The sequence below is a fragment of the Solea senegalensis genome, linkage group LG12, assembly GCF_019176455.1.
Source record: "Solea senegalensis isolate Sse05_10M linkage group LG12, IFAPA_SoseM_1, whole genome shotgun sequence".
In the NCBI taxonomy this organism is placed as follows: domain Eukaryota; kingdom Metazoa; phylum Chordata; class Actinopteri; order Pleuronectiformes; family Soleidae; genus Solea; species Solea senegalensis.
The window spans coordinates 9012208-9031592 of record NC_058032.1 but is presented as its reverse complement, the minus strand read 5'-3'; the positions used below and the strand labels follow the sequence as shown (position 1 = coordinate 9031592).

The following is a 19385-nucleotide window of genomic DNA, read 5'->3' as shown; positions in this document are numbered from 1 at the left end:
GTTTTCTGTGTACTGAATCACTGTTCACAGAATCGTCACTGAACTGAAATATGGCGGATGGAAAAAAGCAAAAGAAAGTGCTGAGTCGTGCCAATACCATGTAGTGGAAAAGTGCCATTATGGGACACTGCATCACTTTTTTCCGCTAGAAAGGCACTACTTTAGTATTTTGCTTACGAGGCCATGAATGAATGGCAGCCAGTAGGCATTTTCTCATTTTTCACCACTCTAGAGGGTACTTTACTTTTATAGGCCCCCCTGTGCACGCTACTGCCCACATCAAATACCACTCCGAGGCGGCAGGCGTCGTTGTCTACCTTTATACTGCTGAATGAAACTAGGGCGATGGAGCCAAGTAACTCGAAAGGAAGAGATGCTGCTGACGAATCCGCATATCAAACTGTACCCACTGCTGCGCTCAGCCCAGCTAAATTGCCAACTATGTAGTTCGACCAGCCTGCTCACTCACTGACACCGAGCGGCACACGCGAGCAGCCGCTTACTTTCGGCCTTCTGACGGAATGACACGTATTACCAGGGATATTTCGACTCAGGGGCTCGGTTGAAGAGAGTGACCCTGTCCGGCAACAACAACATCAGCTGGCTAACTAGCTAACAGGCGTTAGCAACCGACCGCTCAACAACTGTCACACCGGAAAGGCCGCTGCTGCCGCCGGGTGGGATTTAACTTTCTCCGAAACGAACCAACATAAAAATCACTGTCGACACTGAGACTGGTATTTCATATCGGTAAGAATGGATTCTTCTCTGGCATCGTACGAGGAGCAGTGCTTGGGAATATCCTTTTTGGTTATGCTACAACCCTATTTTTAATTTCCTTCAGTTTTTTGTTTTAGCTCGCTGCCCGACATGCGCCTTTATAAGACAGTGTTAGCATCTCGGCTAACTGTACATAATTTGTTAATAAGCTGCGTAAACCATACCGCTAGCCAACACAGATATTAGCATGATTTTAACAGAATGAATTTATAACTACTGTCACTTGTTATTTCAGCACACTACTAATCATGCCACCAAGTTAAACCCACTGACTTGATATTGATCGGCCATTGTCAATTTTAGATTCACCTGCTTTGACTACCTTCTCTCCTCTTTCGCCTTTTGTCATATTAATTTTCTTCCTATGTTTGAATTGGCATGGCTTCTTCTCACAGAGAGCATCACCTCACATTAAGCACACGGATACTAACTTAAAGCTGGCAGTGATGCACCTGAGGTTAATTGAGAACATTAAGGAGCTCAGCACCTGTGAATTGTTAGCACACCTGTGTCATCTTCAGCCACAATGATTCCTTGATTGTGCTGCTCACACTGTGAGAGGTCAGGAGCTGAGGTCAGGCCACAAGGAGCCCAGGCTACTGTCACTAATTGAGCGCAGTGGAGATTTTGTGTAAGTATGAGAGATCCTGCTGAATGAAAATGTCTGTTATTTTCATAGACAGGCAATAGATTGTAGAAGTTCACGCGCAGCATCATCAGTCTTCTGCTTTCCTCTGATGAAATCCAGGCTTTTGTTTGCTGTTGGTGTGTTTCAATTTTAGTTTGTCAGCCCTATGCTCCTAGGCAGGTGTCTGTCCTTGGGCTATTTGAGGTGTTATGTGTCTGGTGCCGTCTTCTGCTGCTCTATCTGCTTCAAGGTTCAATGTGTTGTGCATTTTAGAGATGCTCTTCTTCTGCATACAGTACCTTGGTTGTAAACAGTGGTTTTTGTAGTTAATCTTGTCTTTATATCATCTTGAGCCATTTCCCCTTACCTCTTGCATTACTGGATGGTTTCTTTCTTATTTTTTTTGGACCAGTCAATCTAGATATTTTTGTGTTTGAAAATGCCTGTGGATCAGCAGTTGGTGAAATGCTCAGACCAGCCTGTTGTGGCCCGAATACATGTCACATTCAAAGTTATTTAAATCACTTTCCTTCCCTGTTCTGATGCACAGTTTGAGCTTCACCAGATTGCATTGACCATGTCTATATGCCTAAATGCATCATGTTGCTGCCATGTGATTGGCTGATTAGATATTTGTGTTAGAAGTTGAAGTTATAGAAGCTGTTATATTTGGCCGGATATTTTGTATTTGCTGCTGTCTTCAGATGACTGTGATAACTTTTGCTGCCTTTTAGACCAGACTGAAATATTGTGTTTCTCACATTGTCAGTTCTTAATTGTTATTTAAAAAGATACTGGACCTGCATCATTCACAATCTTTTTATTTATTCACTGGGCGCTAATCTACATCCTCCCAAAATGTAATCCAGAGCCGTCTTTTACTTTTTAAGTTTTGCTGCTCACAAAAGAAATGAACACAACCTTGTTGGCAGAGGTAACATAATTGTATCAAGATAGTTTAACCTATATTTTGTTGTACTGTATATACTGCAATAAGATAATTTCTGTGTATATTCTCAGTCTTCCTGGCTATGGTCATATTGCTAAATGGTTTATGAAGGCAGCAAGATTAGCTTGAGGTTCATTGAGACATTTTGACCTTTTCAAAGGTCCTGCATCAAATTGATGTAAATAATTTCAGAATCATCTGCATCAAGCTAGGACAGCATCAAATTGGAACAACTATGCCTAAACAGAGGAAGTGGGGAAACAATGTCATTCATTGACACCCACTTATCTAAGAGTCAAGTGACGCTAAAGACTCGCATGATGGCTGGAAGTGTCACTGACTCGCATGTGACATCATTGTTAAAGACCCCATAAGAGGTTCAATGATAGGGACTTTCCATTCATAGAGAACTTGTAATTATTTCATTTAGTGTTACATCAATAGGATTTCAACCCAGGTCCTTCAGCTGGTAGGACACACACACACACACATCTTATTGTTGTGTTGATGGCAAGGTTGTGCCATGCATTAGTGATAGGGATAAAGCAAATAGTTCCGCCAGTAGCCGGCTCACTACTCATTCCTCCATTTAGTTCTAGAATGTAATGAGATTCACATGGGCACATAAGCTTCATGCTTAGCTAATTGTGTTAAGACACGCATTCTGAATTCAGGAGCAACTCTAACGGGGAAAATTGTAAAGACACAGTGTAAATTTCCTCATGGTCTACTTGATTAACCACATCCATAAATGTGTACATGAGAAGTTAATAATCTCATTCACTAGTATTGTGTCCTCTTCAATAGCACATTATGTCAATTTTGTAAATGATGATCCAGAGGAGTATGATGATATAGCTAGTATTGTCCAATCTGAGTTTGGTTTCAGGTGTCGTCAGTGAACTTCTGTTTGCAAAATGTCAACATGGCACAGGCTAAATTGCAAATCTCGTGCCTGATATTCTCCGTTATAATAACTTTTACATTACATTACATTACATGTCATTTAGCAGACGCTTTTATCCAAAGCGACTTACAATGGAATTGAATACAGTCAGCGAGGGGTGGAATCGAACTTGCGACCATTGCGACCATGATGCTGTATTGTGAGTTTAGCCACATTTGATTCTTAATTCAGGGATGCTGTATTGTGAGGTATTGTCCACTGCTTTGAAAGGAGTCATCGGCTGTTATCAGAAGTCTGTTTGTTGATTCCCAGTCACTATGCGTCCCTCTGACAAACGCTTTGCAGCAAGACTGAGTCATTTTCCTCTCAGCGGTAATCTGTGAAATGGACGGAAGGTGTGGGCTGCGTCTTGGACCTTGGTTGTTAGTCAGTCATTGTTAGAGAGTGAAATATGATCTGGCCTCCATGAACCCACATCACTAGTTATACTGGCTACCTAATGCCCGGAGCTGAGCTCAACTCAGTGTGCTCCAGATTCTCACAGTAGACTCTTTCTTTTTGTTTTTGTTCATTTAGCTTCTTTGTTAATTTTGTGCAATTGTTTGTTGAACCACTAATACATCTGAATGAGTGTTTTGCATGTGCAAGATTTCCTGAATAACCTTTTCCCCCATTTTAATATTAATATTATCTAATCCTTATGTGCTTGAAACACAACTTCACTTGCATGCGAATGGCTGTAATGAGGAAAAAAAACGAAAACCGCTGCTTGTCTGTCGCTCTGTGATTTAAAGGTGATTTTTGGCAGAGTCTTATTATAAAATATTAAGAGCTGATGTCAAGTAAGAGTGTATGCTGTTCTTATCCAGATTGTGTGTGTTGGCCACCCCTGACGCTGTCGTGTCTCGTCCAGTTGCTCAGCTCTCTATACCCATCAATGGTAACTTTGAAATTGTACGAGGTATGTGATGTTTTTCTTCCTGCTTTTTGAGGGAGGGGTGGGTGGGGGTCTGTTCGTCTAATCCTCCCCTAGAGGGGTGGTGGGGGTGTCCCACACTGCCAGGATTGATTGCTTCAGATATGCGGAGTGTATATTTAATATTTAAGATGTTAAAAGTCATAATTTTCTATCTACTGTGAAGTATTTATTATCTGTATATTCTGTGAGATGTTTGGCTTCCTGTTCAATTGGCATTGGCTCAGTCTTTACCTCTGTGCGTTGTAGTGCTGCTTTTTATTTAGGCTCATGACACAGTGGTGTGAAAGTGGCATTTCCTTTGCACTTGTAAGACTAAATTTGAAAATCAGCACGTGACAGATTGAGCCCATTGAAATAATTTATAACGCACTGGTTTACGACAACAACAGACCTTTGAACTACATAGACGCGCTGTTTAAGCTTGTTCCTCCCTTTGATTTCAGAAGCCGAAGAAGCTCTTCTTATTGACTTCTCTTTAGATGGTGAGTATTTTTAACCCAAGATTATTTTTCCAGGTGGATAAATGCATTGTTTTGGTCCTTTCCACTAGCAAAAACCTTATAATCAACCATGCAGTGTTTCTGGAGAATGCTTTTGGCCTAAAGTCAGTATTAAGTAGCAGAAGCAGGTCCTGAGTTGCCAGGACACTGTCAAAGAATGCTGAATTTGTTCATACTTAAATCATTTTGCTTTGTTATCTAGACAGTTTGTTTGTTATGTTTGCAAAGTCTAAAGGTGCTTAGCATGTGTTTGTGTTTCTGTGTCGCTCGCTAGCTTTTGTTCGATTACGAGTAAGAGGTGAAAAAGCTCCAGAGCTGCTGTTGGAACTGCAGGATGACGATCGGACTCAGACTTTCTTGGCCCAAGTGAAGAGTGCACAGCAACAAGGTAAGACTCCACAGTCTTTTCAATAGACGATTAATCATTTATTCTCTTGTGTAATATTTATTTAGAGGATGGATTACACTACTCACTGATTTCCTGTGTATTCCTGCTTCATTAATGAAAAATATCGACGTGGCTGCTTATTTTGAAAGAGGATTCGCCTTTAAACATGCCAGTCCTCTTCTGTGATACACAGCTCACATCACTTCTGTGCCTTGCCTATATTTAATGTATCCTTGTGATCACTAGTTTTGAAATAAATGAGTGGACTTAAATAACTTTCTCCCCACCAAAACATTAGATGTGGCATGGAGTGGGGTGTTGACAAAACCATGCAATTGACAAAACCCCTGTAACATCATGTGAATGTCTGAGGGAATTTTGTTTTGGCTGATGAAAAGAAAAATGATGTATTTGACCAGGATGTACAGTAATGTTTTTATAAATACTACCAGTGGCCTATCATCATGACTCACGCAAATAATGCTTAAACAGGTAAAATTGAAAATGGACACCATTCAGAACAATAGTGTTGCTGAAATGACATCCCTTCTTACATCTCAGATCATCATTCTGATCTTGTAATCTATTACCCTCCTGTGGCCACAATAGAAAGCTTGGTTTTATCTATGATTTGTCGTTTTTGTGGGTCACAGAGTCACAGAAAAGTGTTTATGTCAAAGTTCCCTTGACTTTGTGAAAGGAGGGCATGGCTCAGGTCGTTACTGAACTTTGGAATGGCGGTTCAAATGAAATGCCTGATCTGTAGGTGGCTTTATGTCATATTTGATAAAACATAACAGTAACAAAATACACTATTTGACTATAAGACTTGACTGACTGAGAACCATCACTGACTTTTACATATCACCTTCATAATAGTGTGAACACAAAGAGCTGGGGTGTATTTTAGCATCTTTTAATTACTCCTGCTTTCACGGAGAAGACTGGTACCATCAAGGTGGGGCAATCAATTCCATCATAGTTGGACATAACATCCATGTTTTACTTGTAACCTCATTAATCAAAACTGGGAAAGCACAATGTGTTTTCTTTCTTAGATTCGTGATGTGCACTGCGTTGTACTAATAACTCGGTTTCATTTTCTTAGATTTCAGGTCAGATATGGTAAAATCATTTGACAGTGTTACCTGGTATCCTCTACTTCCTGTTATGATGGCATAGCTCTGCTGGGTGTTGGCTCATTTTATCAGTTAATATTAATTACTTGGTTGAATATATTTGGTGGACATGCAAAGTCGGCATCCTCATTACTGTTTGCCATTCTTTTCTTTTTTTGTTATTCTGCATTTGGTTTGTAACTCCTCAGTACTTAGCCAATTTTACCAGGCTTTTTGATTATATGCGTGTAAATACCATTTTGAAAGAGAAGGAGGAGGCAGCAATAGTTATTTTTCTGTGGTTTACAGCACTTGGCATCAGTAATGTTGTAGTTCTGGCTCCTTTAATCTTTTCTTTTCTTTTCCTTTTCCTTTACCTCATACTGTAGATGTTAACTTTTGTAAAGCACCAAAGGCATCAAAAGTAGTAGGTAGAAATGGTCGGGAATATTAGTCTGGCTTTGCAGAACTAATAAACTTGGACAAAGGCGCTCATTTGTACAGTCATCATTCACACACTATTTTATAGTTTATTTTTATAATTTAAAAGATGATCTTATTGCTGGATCCGGGTTGATTGGCAAGCATTTTGTACATTTCTCCCTGACGAGGCTGTTTGCTCTTCTCAGTTCAGTCCAAAGTCACTAAACCAAAAACGATGGAGCCCCTCGCCCCAACAACTCCGAGAGGTCCAGTCCCCATCCCGCCACAAAGAGCAAACAAACCTGTTAACTCTGTAGGCGATGGACTTCACCAATCTAAATCTACAGGTGCACTGCCTTCCAACCTCTACAATAGCACTACAACAAATCTGAAGAAGACAGGTACTGTACAAATGCACATTACTTATTAAGAAAAGTACTTTGTTGGAGGTATAAAAAATACATTAAATGCTATTTTTAATTTTTTTTAATTTCTAAAGATCCGGCTAAGTCCCTTGCTTCAGATTTTGGCTTTGAAGAAAACTTCAACCATGTTCTCAAAGTGGAAGAAAAGAAGAACCACCAGAATCGCTTAGTTGCCTCTCGTGAGCCTCCTCCGGTTCCCCCTCTACCTCCTCGCAAGGCCTCTTACACTCCAACTAACCCTCTGCCTCCTGCACCAATCCCTAAAGAGAGAGCTGTGTCTATACAGGCCAAAGAGAACTCCCTTAACACTAAACCAGAGTAAGTTAAAACACCAGAAACGGTAACAAATATATTTTAGATCGGATTTCATACAGTGCTACTCAGGCACCCTCACTGTGTGCCTTAATGTTGTTGTGTCGTAAATATAATTTCACCATTTTTTTGTGGTCACTCATCAAGTGAAAAAATAACTTCTACCATAAACAAATGGTGATAAAGATCTACAAAAATTAGATGGACTTACCCAGGAAAACCCACTTAACAACAAAATGGCTTTAAGAAAGTAGAGAGGTAACATTCTCAGTGGATTTTAGTTAAAATGTTTCATAAATTTACAAACGTATCACTCAAAAAGGAGATTTAATTAAAAGCAAAGGTGAGTTGGTACTCAACAAAGTCACTGTGCCTGCTGTCCAGGAGGTACTGTATCCCAAAAGGAATGTGTCCCAAGTATTGCTGGTATTAAAATGTACCTTCTTTTTTCCCATTCCAGTAGTTTTAGACCAGGGTTTGAACATGTGGACAGGCCACCATCTTGGTGTGAGAGCCCCACCACCAACACCATGAGACAGTCCATGTTGTCCAGCCAGGCGGGGCAAAGAGAATATCTCATCAAACATCGTCTTGGGAAGAAGGAGAATGAGTATGTGGACATCCAGACATTTAGGTGAGAGGGATTTTTTATATATATATATATTTATTCTACTGCTCCTGTTTCAAGCTTTGACATCAAGCTTTTGTAATTTACCATGGGAAGGGTGCCAAAGAACGGAATGGTTGGGGCTGGTTATTTTAGTCCTAGTCCTGATGGAAACCCCCCAAAAATACATGTTGTACTATATCAATCTGAACTATGCCACGTGGTGGAAAAACAGCTTTTTTGACTAGAAATTCAAACATACTGGATATAGATTTCTGCCATCACCAAACCCTTTACTTTTTCTTGTAGGTTTTTCACAGGTACGTGGAATGTGAATGGCCAGTCTCCAGACAGTAGCCTTGAGTCGTGGCTCTCCTCTGACGCAGAGCCTCCTGATATATATGCTGTGGGGTCAGTAGCAATTAATATTGCAGCAGTTTTCTTCTCTTAGAATTGTATACATTTGCCTCTTTTTCTTGAGGAACAACCAATATGTTGTTTATGACTTTAGTTTTCAGGAATTGGACCTTAGCACTGAGGCTTTTTTCTACATGGACTCATCCAAGGAGCAGCTTTGGGTTGAAGCTGTGGAGAGAGGTTTGCACCCAAAAGCAAAGTATAAGAAGGTGGGTTGGAGAGATGCCTCATTACAGGGTTTCCTCTTGGATATTTGGGTTTTGTTATATTGATGAATTCTTTCTCTTCTTACATCTTCAGATTCGGATCATACGGCTCGTCGGGATGATGCTTGCGGTCTTTGTCAAAAAGAATCACAAAAATCACATCAAGGAAATAGCCGCAGAGCATGTGGGGACAGGAATCATGGGGAAAATGGTTTGTTTAAATGTTCAGTTTTAGCACCAATGCTTAGGACTTGTTTTTTTACACATTTCAGTGTTAAATGTTTGCTTAGCCCTGACCACATAACTTAATATTTTACATATTATTACACGTGTTTACGTAGACGTTATTGCTGCATGTATTTACCTTAATTATAATAAGAGACTGATTACATGCAAGTCTCGCAGCCTGACTCATGTTTTAATAAAAAATCTCTTTTGCAGGGGAACAAAGGAGGTGTGGCAGTCAGGTTTGTCTTCCACAACACTAGTTTCTGCATTGTTAACTCACATCTAGCAGCACATGTGGAAGACTTTGAGCGCCGCAACCAGGACTATAAAGACATATGTGCCCGCATGACCTTCCACTTGCTGGAATATCCCCCTCTCGGTATCGTCAAGCATGAGTGAGTTCCTCCATAATTAATGATTGACTTTACATTAATTGGTTACGCTTTTGTCAACAGTTTCAGACGTTGTTTGTCATTGGCTATAAATCTGTTTTCAGTAGTTTAAAGAAGTGTGCTCCTTTTGTGTTTCAGTGTGGTTATCTGGGTTGGAGATTTGAATTATCGTTTGTTCATGTACGATGCCGCTGAGGTCAAACAGCACATTGCTCAGAATGAGCTAAAGAAGCTTCTGGAGGTTGATCAGGTAAATCTATTACCCAGCTAAAAAAAATTTGCAAACAGTATTACCACACATTTAGGATTGCTACCCTTGAAGTAAAGTGTTGTACTAGTCCTAAGTGTTAAGTCTGTTTTTCCCTCATTCAACGTTGTACAATTATTTGACAGTGTTGTTACTCTTGTATTTAGCTTAACATCCAGAGGCAGACGAAGAGAGCCTTCACAGATTTCATGGAGGGAGAGATCACCTTCATTCCCACGTACAAGTACGACCCCAAAACGGATCGATGGGACTCGAGGTAAAATATATATCTCTTGTATTTTGTATCCTTAAGAATGTTTGTGAGCTTGTTTCCAGGTAACTATTTGTTCTTTTGTAACCTGATAAAAAATATTGTGAGCAAAGCAGTCCTTCAGTGTCTTATCATTACACTAACAAAGAGTCAGCAGTGCTACTTTTTAATCTGATGTCCAACCCCTGACTTTGCCGCTGAAAATGCAACTGTTTTCCTGCAGCGGGAAGTGCCGTGTCCCGGCTTGGTGTGACCGAATCCTTTGGAGGGGCAACAATGTCAAGCAGCTGAAATACCAAAGTCACATGGGGCTGCAAACAAGTGACCACAAACCTGTCAGTGCTCTCTTTAGTATTGGGGTAAGAAACTATGATGCCAGGAAAAACCCAGATACCTTAATTGAAGCTGTGGCTTCAACAGACTTTGATAGAAATAATAATGATAATATATTTCATAGGTAAAACTATGTTCTATCTGTGTGTGCAACAGGTGAAGGTGGTAAATGAGCAGCGACACAAAAAGGTGTTTGAGGAGATTGTGCGAGCAATGGACAGAATGGAGAATGATTTCCTTCCCTCTGTGTCTCTGAGCAGGAGAGAGGTACAAATCAATTTTATACACAAAACCATAATGTAAAATCTGGCATTTGGGTAAAGTGAGTGAAAATTATATTGTTTCTTTTTTCCTTTTCCCTCAGTTTTCATTTGAGAACGTAAAATTCCGACAGCTTCAAAAAGAGCGTTTCCTGATATCAAATGACGGTCAGGTTCCCTGTCATTTTGCCTTCATACCCAAACTCAATGACTCACAATATTGCAAAACGTGGCTACGTGCTGAGCCAAGCGACGGATTCTTGGAGCCCTGTAAGTACCTTTTTGTTTTGGCATTCGCACAGTTTCAACCAGGAAAATCGGCAATTGTAAAGCAAACTGGTTTATATCAAAAGAGTTAGAGAAACAAGTACAACCACATTGTCTGGTTCCTCTACCAAGTTGGTCTCCCCTTGTGTTTACTGGTGAAGGAAAGGCGATGCATAGACTTTTAAACCAGTGATTGTCAGCCTTGGATCAGCGTGTGAGAGGGGATAGAAGTGGCGCTTGAAGCAATTTCTTCTGATATCTCTACTGCTTTTCTTATCCAAACAATGTCAAAGTCAGCACTCCACACACTAGTGTTCTTAGTAACTCACCTGAAGTGTGATGCCTGTGGGACAGTTATGGGATCAACAGCTGATATTCCTTGCATTTATAGATACATGCACACAATTTTAGCCCAACCATTGAGCTCCCAGTGAGTTTACTAAGGCAGGATAGTGAGAAGGCCTCTGAAAAAAGTATTCCAGCTTCCAAGACCAAAAAGATGGCATGTCCAGGACTGGTTTGATGTGATTCTCAAAAGATTGAGAGAGCCACAGTTCTAAACTGTAACAGTTAAATCAGACAGATTCAGCTCCTCCAATGATATCCTCATTCCTATGCCTTAGAAAGTTTCTTTCTGAACCTCTTACTTATCTTCCTGCACAGCTGAGACCCTGGAGATCTATCTGGAAGTGTATGTCAGTAAAGACTCTGTCACGCTGCTCAACTCCGGAGAGGATGCCATAGAGGACATTCTGGTGCTTCATCTTGACCGTGGCAAGGACTACTTTATTACCATCTCTGGCAACTACCTGCCCAGCTGCTTTGGCACCTCGCTGGAGACTCTGTGCCGCATGAAGAAGCCCATCAGAGAGATCCCCATCACCAAACTCATTGATCTGGTGAGGAAAAGCTATTCCGGTGACCATGAAATGTGAAATTTGGAGCAATTCTGAGTGAAATCCTGATTGTGAAACTTAAATCTTACTACGCACAAAGCAGTTTATCTCAGATTGCACTCTGATGCCATTTCCTCACTCGGTCTGCCTTCCCTTCCTGAAACCTGAGCAGGGACACGTGAGAGCTTGTTCACTCCCTCAGGATAAACTCAGCCACAAAGAGAAGCCTATATGCGGAGAGCATAAGATATCTCGGCCTGTATATTTCTGGCCGTGAGGGACAAGGGGAATGAGGAAGTGTCAAAAAACATATGAAAGGAGCTCCTTTAAAGAACAGGGAAGACTGACTCAAGTTGGATCCACTTTAGCCTGTTTCGTATAAATAGACTCATCTTAGCGTAATAATTTCTGTCTGTTTCCATAGTGCTATTTTGACTCAATCTTATTAGTGACTGAATATATTCTATCATTTAGTAATCCTTTATTTCTACTAAACTGCTTCATTTTCCTACTGGTGTATTTGATCATATTATTTAAGCAAGAGCAATCCATGATCTGTCTATTTTTCTGATTCTGTGTTCACGTGTAGTATTTCTGTCTATTTGTTCCTTTCTTCTTTTGTTTCCCTTTATTGCCTCTCCTTGATTATTCTTCCTTTCCATCTCTTCACTGTGGTTGTGGGCTGACTTTCTCAGGGAGAAGACAGCTTCATGGAGAAGGTAAAATATTGACGTTTGATACTGATCAATAACCAGTCAAAGCAGAGTCAACCTCCGTTCTAACCTGTGTCATCAGACCTGTGTCATCAGATATATACTTTATTGACTTTCTCAAGTTATTTGTGCTGTAAAAATAATCTAGTTCAGGTAGCATTAGAATCAATTTGTCAAACTTGCCAGTGCAGTGAGTACTGTTAATATTTATTTGAAGAGATAAAATAGTTGAATCACTAACCGATATGAGTGGTTTCACATTTTGGATATTGTCTGCTTTCTAAGACTTGGAAGAGAAGTTTGATATGAATGTCATGTACTGTACATTGTAGAGAATGGATCAACAGCTGTAAGCAAAATTAAGATTGAAAAAGGAGATGTGCCTAATTCTCACTTGATTTATAATGTCAGTAAACATTTTTCTGAGGAGTTAATGGTCTTGGATGCTATTTTCAGTTCTTCTCCAATAGAATATCATGTCAGCATACCTCATAGGAGTGGACACTAGTGTGTTTGATTTAGGTTACTTTGGGTGACGTCACTACTGTTTGCCATGTTATCATAACATAATCCAAAAGAACAAAGGTCAAATTCACTGAGGCAAAATTTTATCTGATGGGCTACTGATATCAAAACCTTTGTATCTACCGATACCAACATTAATACTATAGTCTTTTTCTAATCCCTTTTAAACAAAGCAAACAAGGTATAACTTTTCTGTTGATGCATTTACTAACTATCCAGAGCCAGTTATTACAGAAATAAAAAAGGTCTTAACTGCAGTGTATAAGACATGGCAGTCATATTTAGGGTTTTGCTGCCCATATCGGGGTTACTTTTTCTGATCCAGTGTTTTTGACCAGTATAGGACTGGCATTACTATACCTAGTAAGTTCACTAGCTAAACTGCAGGCTCTAAACATTGGATATTCTAACTGCATCATAAATAGTCTGACCTAAGAAGAGTACATACTTTTTACATTACGGAAGTAGTCCACATATTTGACTGGTTAAACACCACGCCTATTTAAACTATGTCATGACGTGGACAAGGCATGTTCTGTTTTTCTTGCCTGGACAACCCCAAGCTTTCTGTTTGCACATCCACTCAGTCATCACTGGCTGCTGTCCACAAATGAACACATTGCATGTTTGTTTTGGCTGTTATCAAAACGTAAAAACTTATTTCTCAGAGAGTAAGTAACAATGTAAGCTTACAAATACGAGCAGCTACAGGATTACACACACTGTGAATTTACTCCACTTTACAGATTACTTCAACATAGTCGTACAAGCTCATCTGAAAGCTGAAGTGGTTTGTACTTGCTCCACTTTTTAGAAAGCTGACAAGGGCAACAATTATTAACCCACATGCTGTTTCTATGCCATTTTAGTCATAATCTGTGTTTGGATCAGTCAACCAGTAAATATTTTCTTATCCATTGAGGTTAGGGTAGTCCAGTTCATTAAAAGTTAGAAACCACACACACGCACACAATCTCATTTCACAGCAGGTCACCCTCATGGCACATTGCTCCTTTATGCACATGATTAAAGCTAATGAGAAGTATTAGTCTGTGCAGCTTAGCCCTAACACTTGTATGCAGCGTAAGGACATATATTGTCTTCCATTTTGCAAGTTGATGGTGAAATGAAACCACTGCATGAGCAAACACAGATTACACTCCGAATATAAATTTGTCCTAATTTCTTCACAAAGTAACAGTTTAATGCATTTGATATCACAGCTTTCTTGGGTGTGAATCTTCAGTGGAAATTTCACCCGACCATAAACACCCTTAAGGATCCCAGCGAAATCTTGGATGTTGAAACGTGCTTAAAAGAGCATCACATTAATTCTGCATATTGGCATCATCATCTCTCTCTCTCTTTTTCTGTGGCTATTTTCTTGTTTCTTTCAAGAGTCTCAGGGATCCATTTCCAGAGACAAAAAGAATGTGATATCCAGCTTTTAGTGAAATGGCTCTGGCTCAAGTCTCCAGACCGCAGACATAGTCTTGATTTCACTACTGCTTCTACTCCATCATTAATTGATCAGAGGAGTAGTGTGCAGCTATTCAAGTTGTCTCTGTTACACTTGATAAAAATGCTATACATCATACAGCATGGGGATAATGTGACCAAATCAGTTTTTATATTTATATACTTTAGATTATATATTATGAACTTTTTGAATCCTTGGAGCCCATACTATTTATTATAGTAAAATAATATCTCATGCCACATATATATTGTAAATAATACCCATTTTTTGTTTTTCTCCCATCAGGAAAGATCTAAAATGAACTTCCTGATGGTGGAAGGTGCAAGTACAGAGGACAAACCTCTTAAGATCCCCAAGGAGGTGTGGATTCTCGTCAACCACCTCTTCACCAAGGCCTGTGATCAGGTGAGAACCCACAAACTAACACAGCCGTAACAATCATGGTATCTGTCTTTTTTTTCTTCTTTTTTTTTTAAATGCATGTTAGTATTGCCTATTGTGTATTTTATGTCTATATTTTTTTAGTTCTTATCAAACCGCACATTACTTAATTGATGCACAGCACATGTGACACTGTATATTATACCTTGAAGACTAGTTTTTTAATCATATTATGCAACCTATATATGTTGTATAATTTGTGCAGTTATCAAACTTAACAAAACAAACCCCAGACATGAATCTCTCTGTACATTTATAACATTTTCACACTGCCTTTTAAGGTCTAGTGTGGTCACATCCACTCACCCCTCCCATTTCCCACTCACATCAGGGAACTACGGTGGCCCTCACACACCAGAAAGGATGTTGCTCTTCTCCGTTCCTGCAGTAAGCATCTGCTTAAAAATGCAAAAATGGCTGGCTGGCTTGTCTGTGCAAGACTTCTGTAGAAACATGGCAGCACAAGATGGCGGCCCCCTGCCTCAAGTACATACAGTATAAAAGACTTATTCTCAGGCTACGAGAACAACAATGTTTTTTATTTAAAAGCATTTACGCAGTTGTAAAAACATACTAATGGGTAGTATATTCAAATTTTACCAGTAACTACATAAACTCTTGGTACTCTCAGATGCGTTTTCTGTTAAGTTGGTGGAGTAAATTGCTCATTACTACAATTACTACCACAGTTACTTCTTACTTCTTCTAGCACGCTCTTTCATATACCAGTTTTGTGGTGTACAAAAAATTATATCAGAAAAAATAAATGCCGGTATTCGTTACGAACTGGTAACCGTCCAGCACTCCACCCTCCTAAATATTACACACTGAATCTTTTAAGTAGGTGGTTTTGAAACTGCATCTCTCCGTCGAATTTGCATGAAAACCTGCCTCCTATTTATACTCGCCTCACGTCGTGTGTGTGTGTGCGTGTGAACACACATTAGGTATAGGTGTTGGTGAGGGCTGTGTTTCATGATTTATATTCCGTCTTTGTGTGTCCCTCAGGAGGACCTGTTTCAGACACCAGGCCTACAAGAGGAGCTGCAGAGCATCATTGACTGTCTGGACACCAGCATCCCAGACTTCCTCCGTATCCTCATATATTAAGCAGAGTCACGCTGCTGTCTCAGGTGTCACCCAGTCTCACTTCTACAGTCACAAATGTACAAAATAAAAGACGTACATAAAGTCTAGCTCACTTTAACACTTGAGGCTTGGTTTTGGTAAAAGCCATGTGAGATAACAAGACATGAAGATGACCTTATTTCATATTTGCTTGTCCAAAGCTCTTTCTTCCCTAACTCGTCACACAGCTGGTTGTAACCACTCTGTAGCTGAGGCTCTGTTGATCTTCTTAGAGGCCGTGCCGGAACCAGTCGTGTGTTATGAGCTGTACCAACGGTGCCTGGACTGCTCTCACGACAGTCGCCTCTGCAAACAGGTGCAGTCATCACTAGTTTGCAATCAAAATAAGATCTATACAAATAAGTCTTTGTCCTCTGAAATGGCTGTCTCGTTGTGTTGCATGTGACTGTACAGACAACATTACAGTGTTGTTGATTTTTCATGATTATTTTGTTTTTTATCTTTCCACTTTAATGTCTTGACAGTTGATCTCCCAGTTGCCCCGGGCTCACCGCAACGTGTTCCGCTACTTAATGGCCTTTCTGAAGGAACTCCTCAAGCACTCGCACAACAACAACCTAACAGCCAACCTCATCGGTATGATTTACACAGATACTATGTTATAGTCTTGATACATAACACATCCACAGGTTGGAAGGTAATGGCATTTAATTCATCAGCCTTCAGTGTTGACCACTTGGGTTACATTAGTAGCACGTAGCTACTTAAGTTGAAATTGATCCCCCTTATGTCCTATTTTCCATTGTTATAAAAATAAGATGGTATTACTATATTACTTTCCAAACTCACTATACCTTAGGACCGTTACTATACTGTTACTGCTGAATCCATGTTCTTCTTCAAAAATACATAAATTCTGCGTCAAATGTGTCTGTCCACATTACAACAATGCTTTTTGAGTAGAAGTTAAAAATTCTTCAGGCTGCGGGTCAGAATTTTGATCTGGACGGGCCAAAAAATGGAGAGCTTTGAAAAAATAATGACACAGTTACCTGCATTCTCTTCCTGATGATGTTTTAGTGGCTACGACTCAACTGTCTGCTGTTAACAAAAGGCTTTGTGAACTTTCACTTTGAATTTCACTTTCACTTTGTCCTCTAGCTAAGAAATCCCTGCTCTGCCTTTGCACCATTGTTTCACATCATTAAACAACAACTGCCCAAGAGAGAGAATCAGCTTCCTGTTTTCACTGGCACATTCATGCCCGACTGAACCTGAGCAGTTGCATGACATAGTTTTAGGTTTTGTCAGTATAGACGCAGATTAGCTCTGATAAGAAGCTGAAACGCAGTTTTTATCTGAAAACATAGTAGCCTTGTGTACAGTCGTGTCATCTTCATAATCAATGTTTAAATAGCTTTCATTGACACTTCTGTGATTTTGACACTGCTCAAAAAATAGTTGGAACACGTAATCACAGTTTTTGATTTTGGCATTTAGGTGATTTTTGGTTTGGTTGGTGGATGTTGCATTACCATTTTTCTTAATTTTGGTTGCTCTCCTGTTGTATTTTCTAGCTACCCTCTTTGCCAGCCTCCTTATCCGACCACCTCCCAACTTGGTGGGCAGGCAGACGTCGCATGAACGGCAGAAAGCCATCGACTTTGTTCTTGGTTTCCTCATGTCGGCAGATGAGGAGTGAACGAGGTCTTTGTATCAGTCGGCTTTGGGAGTTGGTATTCGACGTGGCCTCCTTTTTTTTTGTCACTCGACCTGGACCTGCAGGATTGTAACATAATGCACTTTGTACTTTTACCATCTTTTGGAGACCGGTGCAGCTGTCGTGCACCATACCTTCTCACACACTCATATTGGTGGAAGCCCAGACTTTTTCTTTTAGCGCTGTGATGACTTTGTCAAGTGTCATATCTTCTTTCACAGCACGACCACTCGCTGGATTTTTGGAGAACTGAGCAGAGGTTTGGACTGATGCCTATGCACTTTTAGATGACCTAAAGGTTCCTGTCCACATCCACAGCGGACCTTTCTTATTGTAGGGGATCATACCAAAACGACCCCCTAAATAGTGAGTGGTGTGAATGTCAAAAACCTATGTATCCATAGATGGTAAGGAAAAGACTCCATGACACTAAAGAAAAAGTAACTTTTGATTTAAGATGACTGAATTCAACTACAAGAGTCAGCTACAACATTAAAACCAGGGATCTTGATGCTGTGGCTGATCTGTGCTCCCTGATTTTAAACAGTTAAAATGTGGAACTCCATTACTAGGAATATTTGAGCTTATGATGAATCATGACAATCATTTACTTTGCAGCATTGAGATATCCAAGAGCATTACTTTTATGAATTTTAACTGTTATTTATATAAACCTAGTTTCCCCAAGTTTGCATCATATGAACCCTCTTAACAGTTTCATTGGTCTAACGGTTCCTGCTTTGCTCATAAGTTTCTATGGAAGCATTAATCACGTTTATCGCCATGTTATAGAGAACTCTGGTGTGTGTGTGCTGTGTTTATCTGTAACTTCTGCTGTGAGCCTTACATCTTGTTATGCCAGTTTCCCTCTGAGTTACAAAACCAAGTGTTTGAACACACTCACTTCCTTGTCAACCAGAATTGACTGGAGAGTCACCCTCTGTGGTTCTTAAGTGTCTTAAATGGTGTAAATACTGCTGTGATTATTCGGTATGGTCATGGTGTCTACAGTCTGTCATGTTTGTCATGAAGGTGGTATGTATTGTTGAGCTCTGTGTTTATTTACATGTCTCTTTCCCCCCCCCCATCATCATTCATAGTTTCATGCACGTGTGATGCCAAGACTCAGCTGCTGTGTTCTTCACAGTGAATTCACAGGAGTGGATATGTATTTAAAGTGTTGCCGTTGTCTTTGTGCAAGATTTAATGGCTCATTATTTTGCAGAGATATTTCTGTAGTCGCTGTTGTGAAACACGTCAGTTATTGAAATAAGGAACTCCTGTGCTGCAAAATACTGAATAGTATTTCCTCTGCAACTACTTTTCCAAAGAGATGACAAAGATATTCAGAATTGTGACATTAATTTACCAGGCTCAGCATTTTCTGCAACGTAGTGATGCTGGAGGAAGCCCAGAGGACATGTTATGTGACAGTACTGACAATCATGGCAGTGAAAAGGAGAAGCCTGTTCTTCTGCCTTTGCCACCAGAACACTACATTCTCCCACTGGTCTAAACTGCAACAAGCTTTGCCAAAATGAGGTTAAGGTGTTAAATAATTCAGATTTGGGAGAGTCATATGCATATTTCAAGTCCCCCCCCCCCCATTTTGTCTTCAGAAATACCACCCTCAAATTTTTTCAAATGGCAAAATCGGTATAATCCAAAAAATATATATATAATGGTTTCATGAGTTGTCTTTTGTCACTGTATCAATTGATGTATTCGTATGCATTCATTGTGATTTTTGTTCAGAAGAATTAAGGTATATTCAAAGGTACGCAAGGAAACACTCATCTAATTTCAACTTTTCAGACTTTTTTGGTACTTTTTAATTTATTTAACAGAAATAAAACCATGTATAAAGCTAATTCGTTGTCCTGT

At 39.9% G+C, this 19385-nt stretch overlaps 1 protein-coding gene across 3 annotated transcripts; it reads left to right on the top strand.

The window, feature by feature from the left end:
- The first annotated feature begins 389 nt into the window (after positions 1-389).
- On the top strand, positions 390-19372 carry ocrl (OCRL inositol polyphosphate-5-phosphatase). 3 transcript variants are annotated; one of them, XM_044039902.1, is made up of 24 exons: positions 390-798; positions 1332-1411; positions 4134-4225; positions 4687-4725; positions 5018-5131; positions 6879-7073; positions 7172-7415; positions 7870-8043; positions 8326-8427; positions 8528-8642; positions 8734-8850; positions 9081-9262; positions 9398-9509; positions 9674-9783; positions 10001-10136; positions 10267-10377; positions 10475-10640; positions 11301-11536; positions 12229-12252; positions 14537-14656; positions 15701-15785; positions 16009-16136; positions 16306-16417; positions 17359-19372. In XM_044039902.1, the coding sequence occupies exons 1-24, from the start codon at positions 757-759 to the stop codon at positions 17481-17483; spliced, it is 2961 nt and encodes a 986-aa protein (XP_043895837.1). In that variant the 5' UTR covers positions 390-756; the 3' UTR covers positions 17484-19372. The 3 variants fall into 3 exon arrangements, with proteins under 3 accessions (XP_043895837.1, XP_043895839.1, XP_043895838.1); XM_044039904.1 differs by lacking the exon at positions 1332-1411 and having other exon boundaries at positions 390-750; XM_044039903.1 differs by lacking the exon at positions 12229-12252.
- The last annotated feature ends 13 nt before the right edge of the window (positions 19373-19385 follow it).

Coding starts and splice junctions, on each gene's coding strand:
- ocrl (XM_044039902.1), top strand. CDS start 757: ATGGATTCTTCTCTGGCATCGTACGAGGAGCAGTGCTTGGGA. Junction 799..1,331: donor ACGAGGAGCAGTGCTTGGGA/ATATCCTTTTTG, acceptor TGTGCTGCTCAC/ACTGTGAGAGGTCAGGAGCT. Junction 4,226..4,686: donor TAACTTTGAAATTGTACGAG/GTATGTGATGTT, acceptor CTTTGATTTCAG/AAGCCGAAGAAGCTCTTCTT.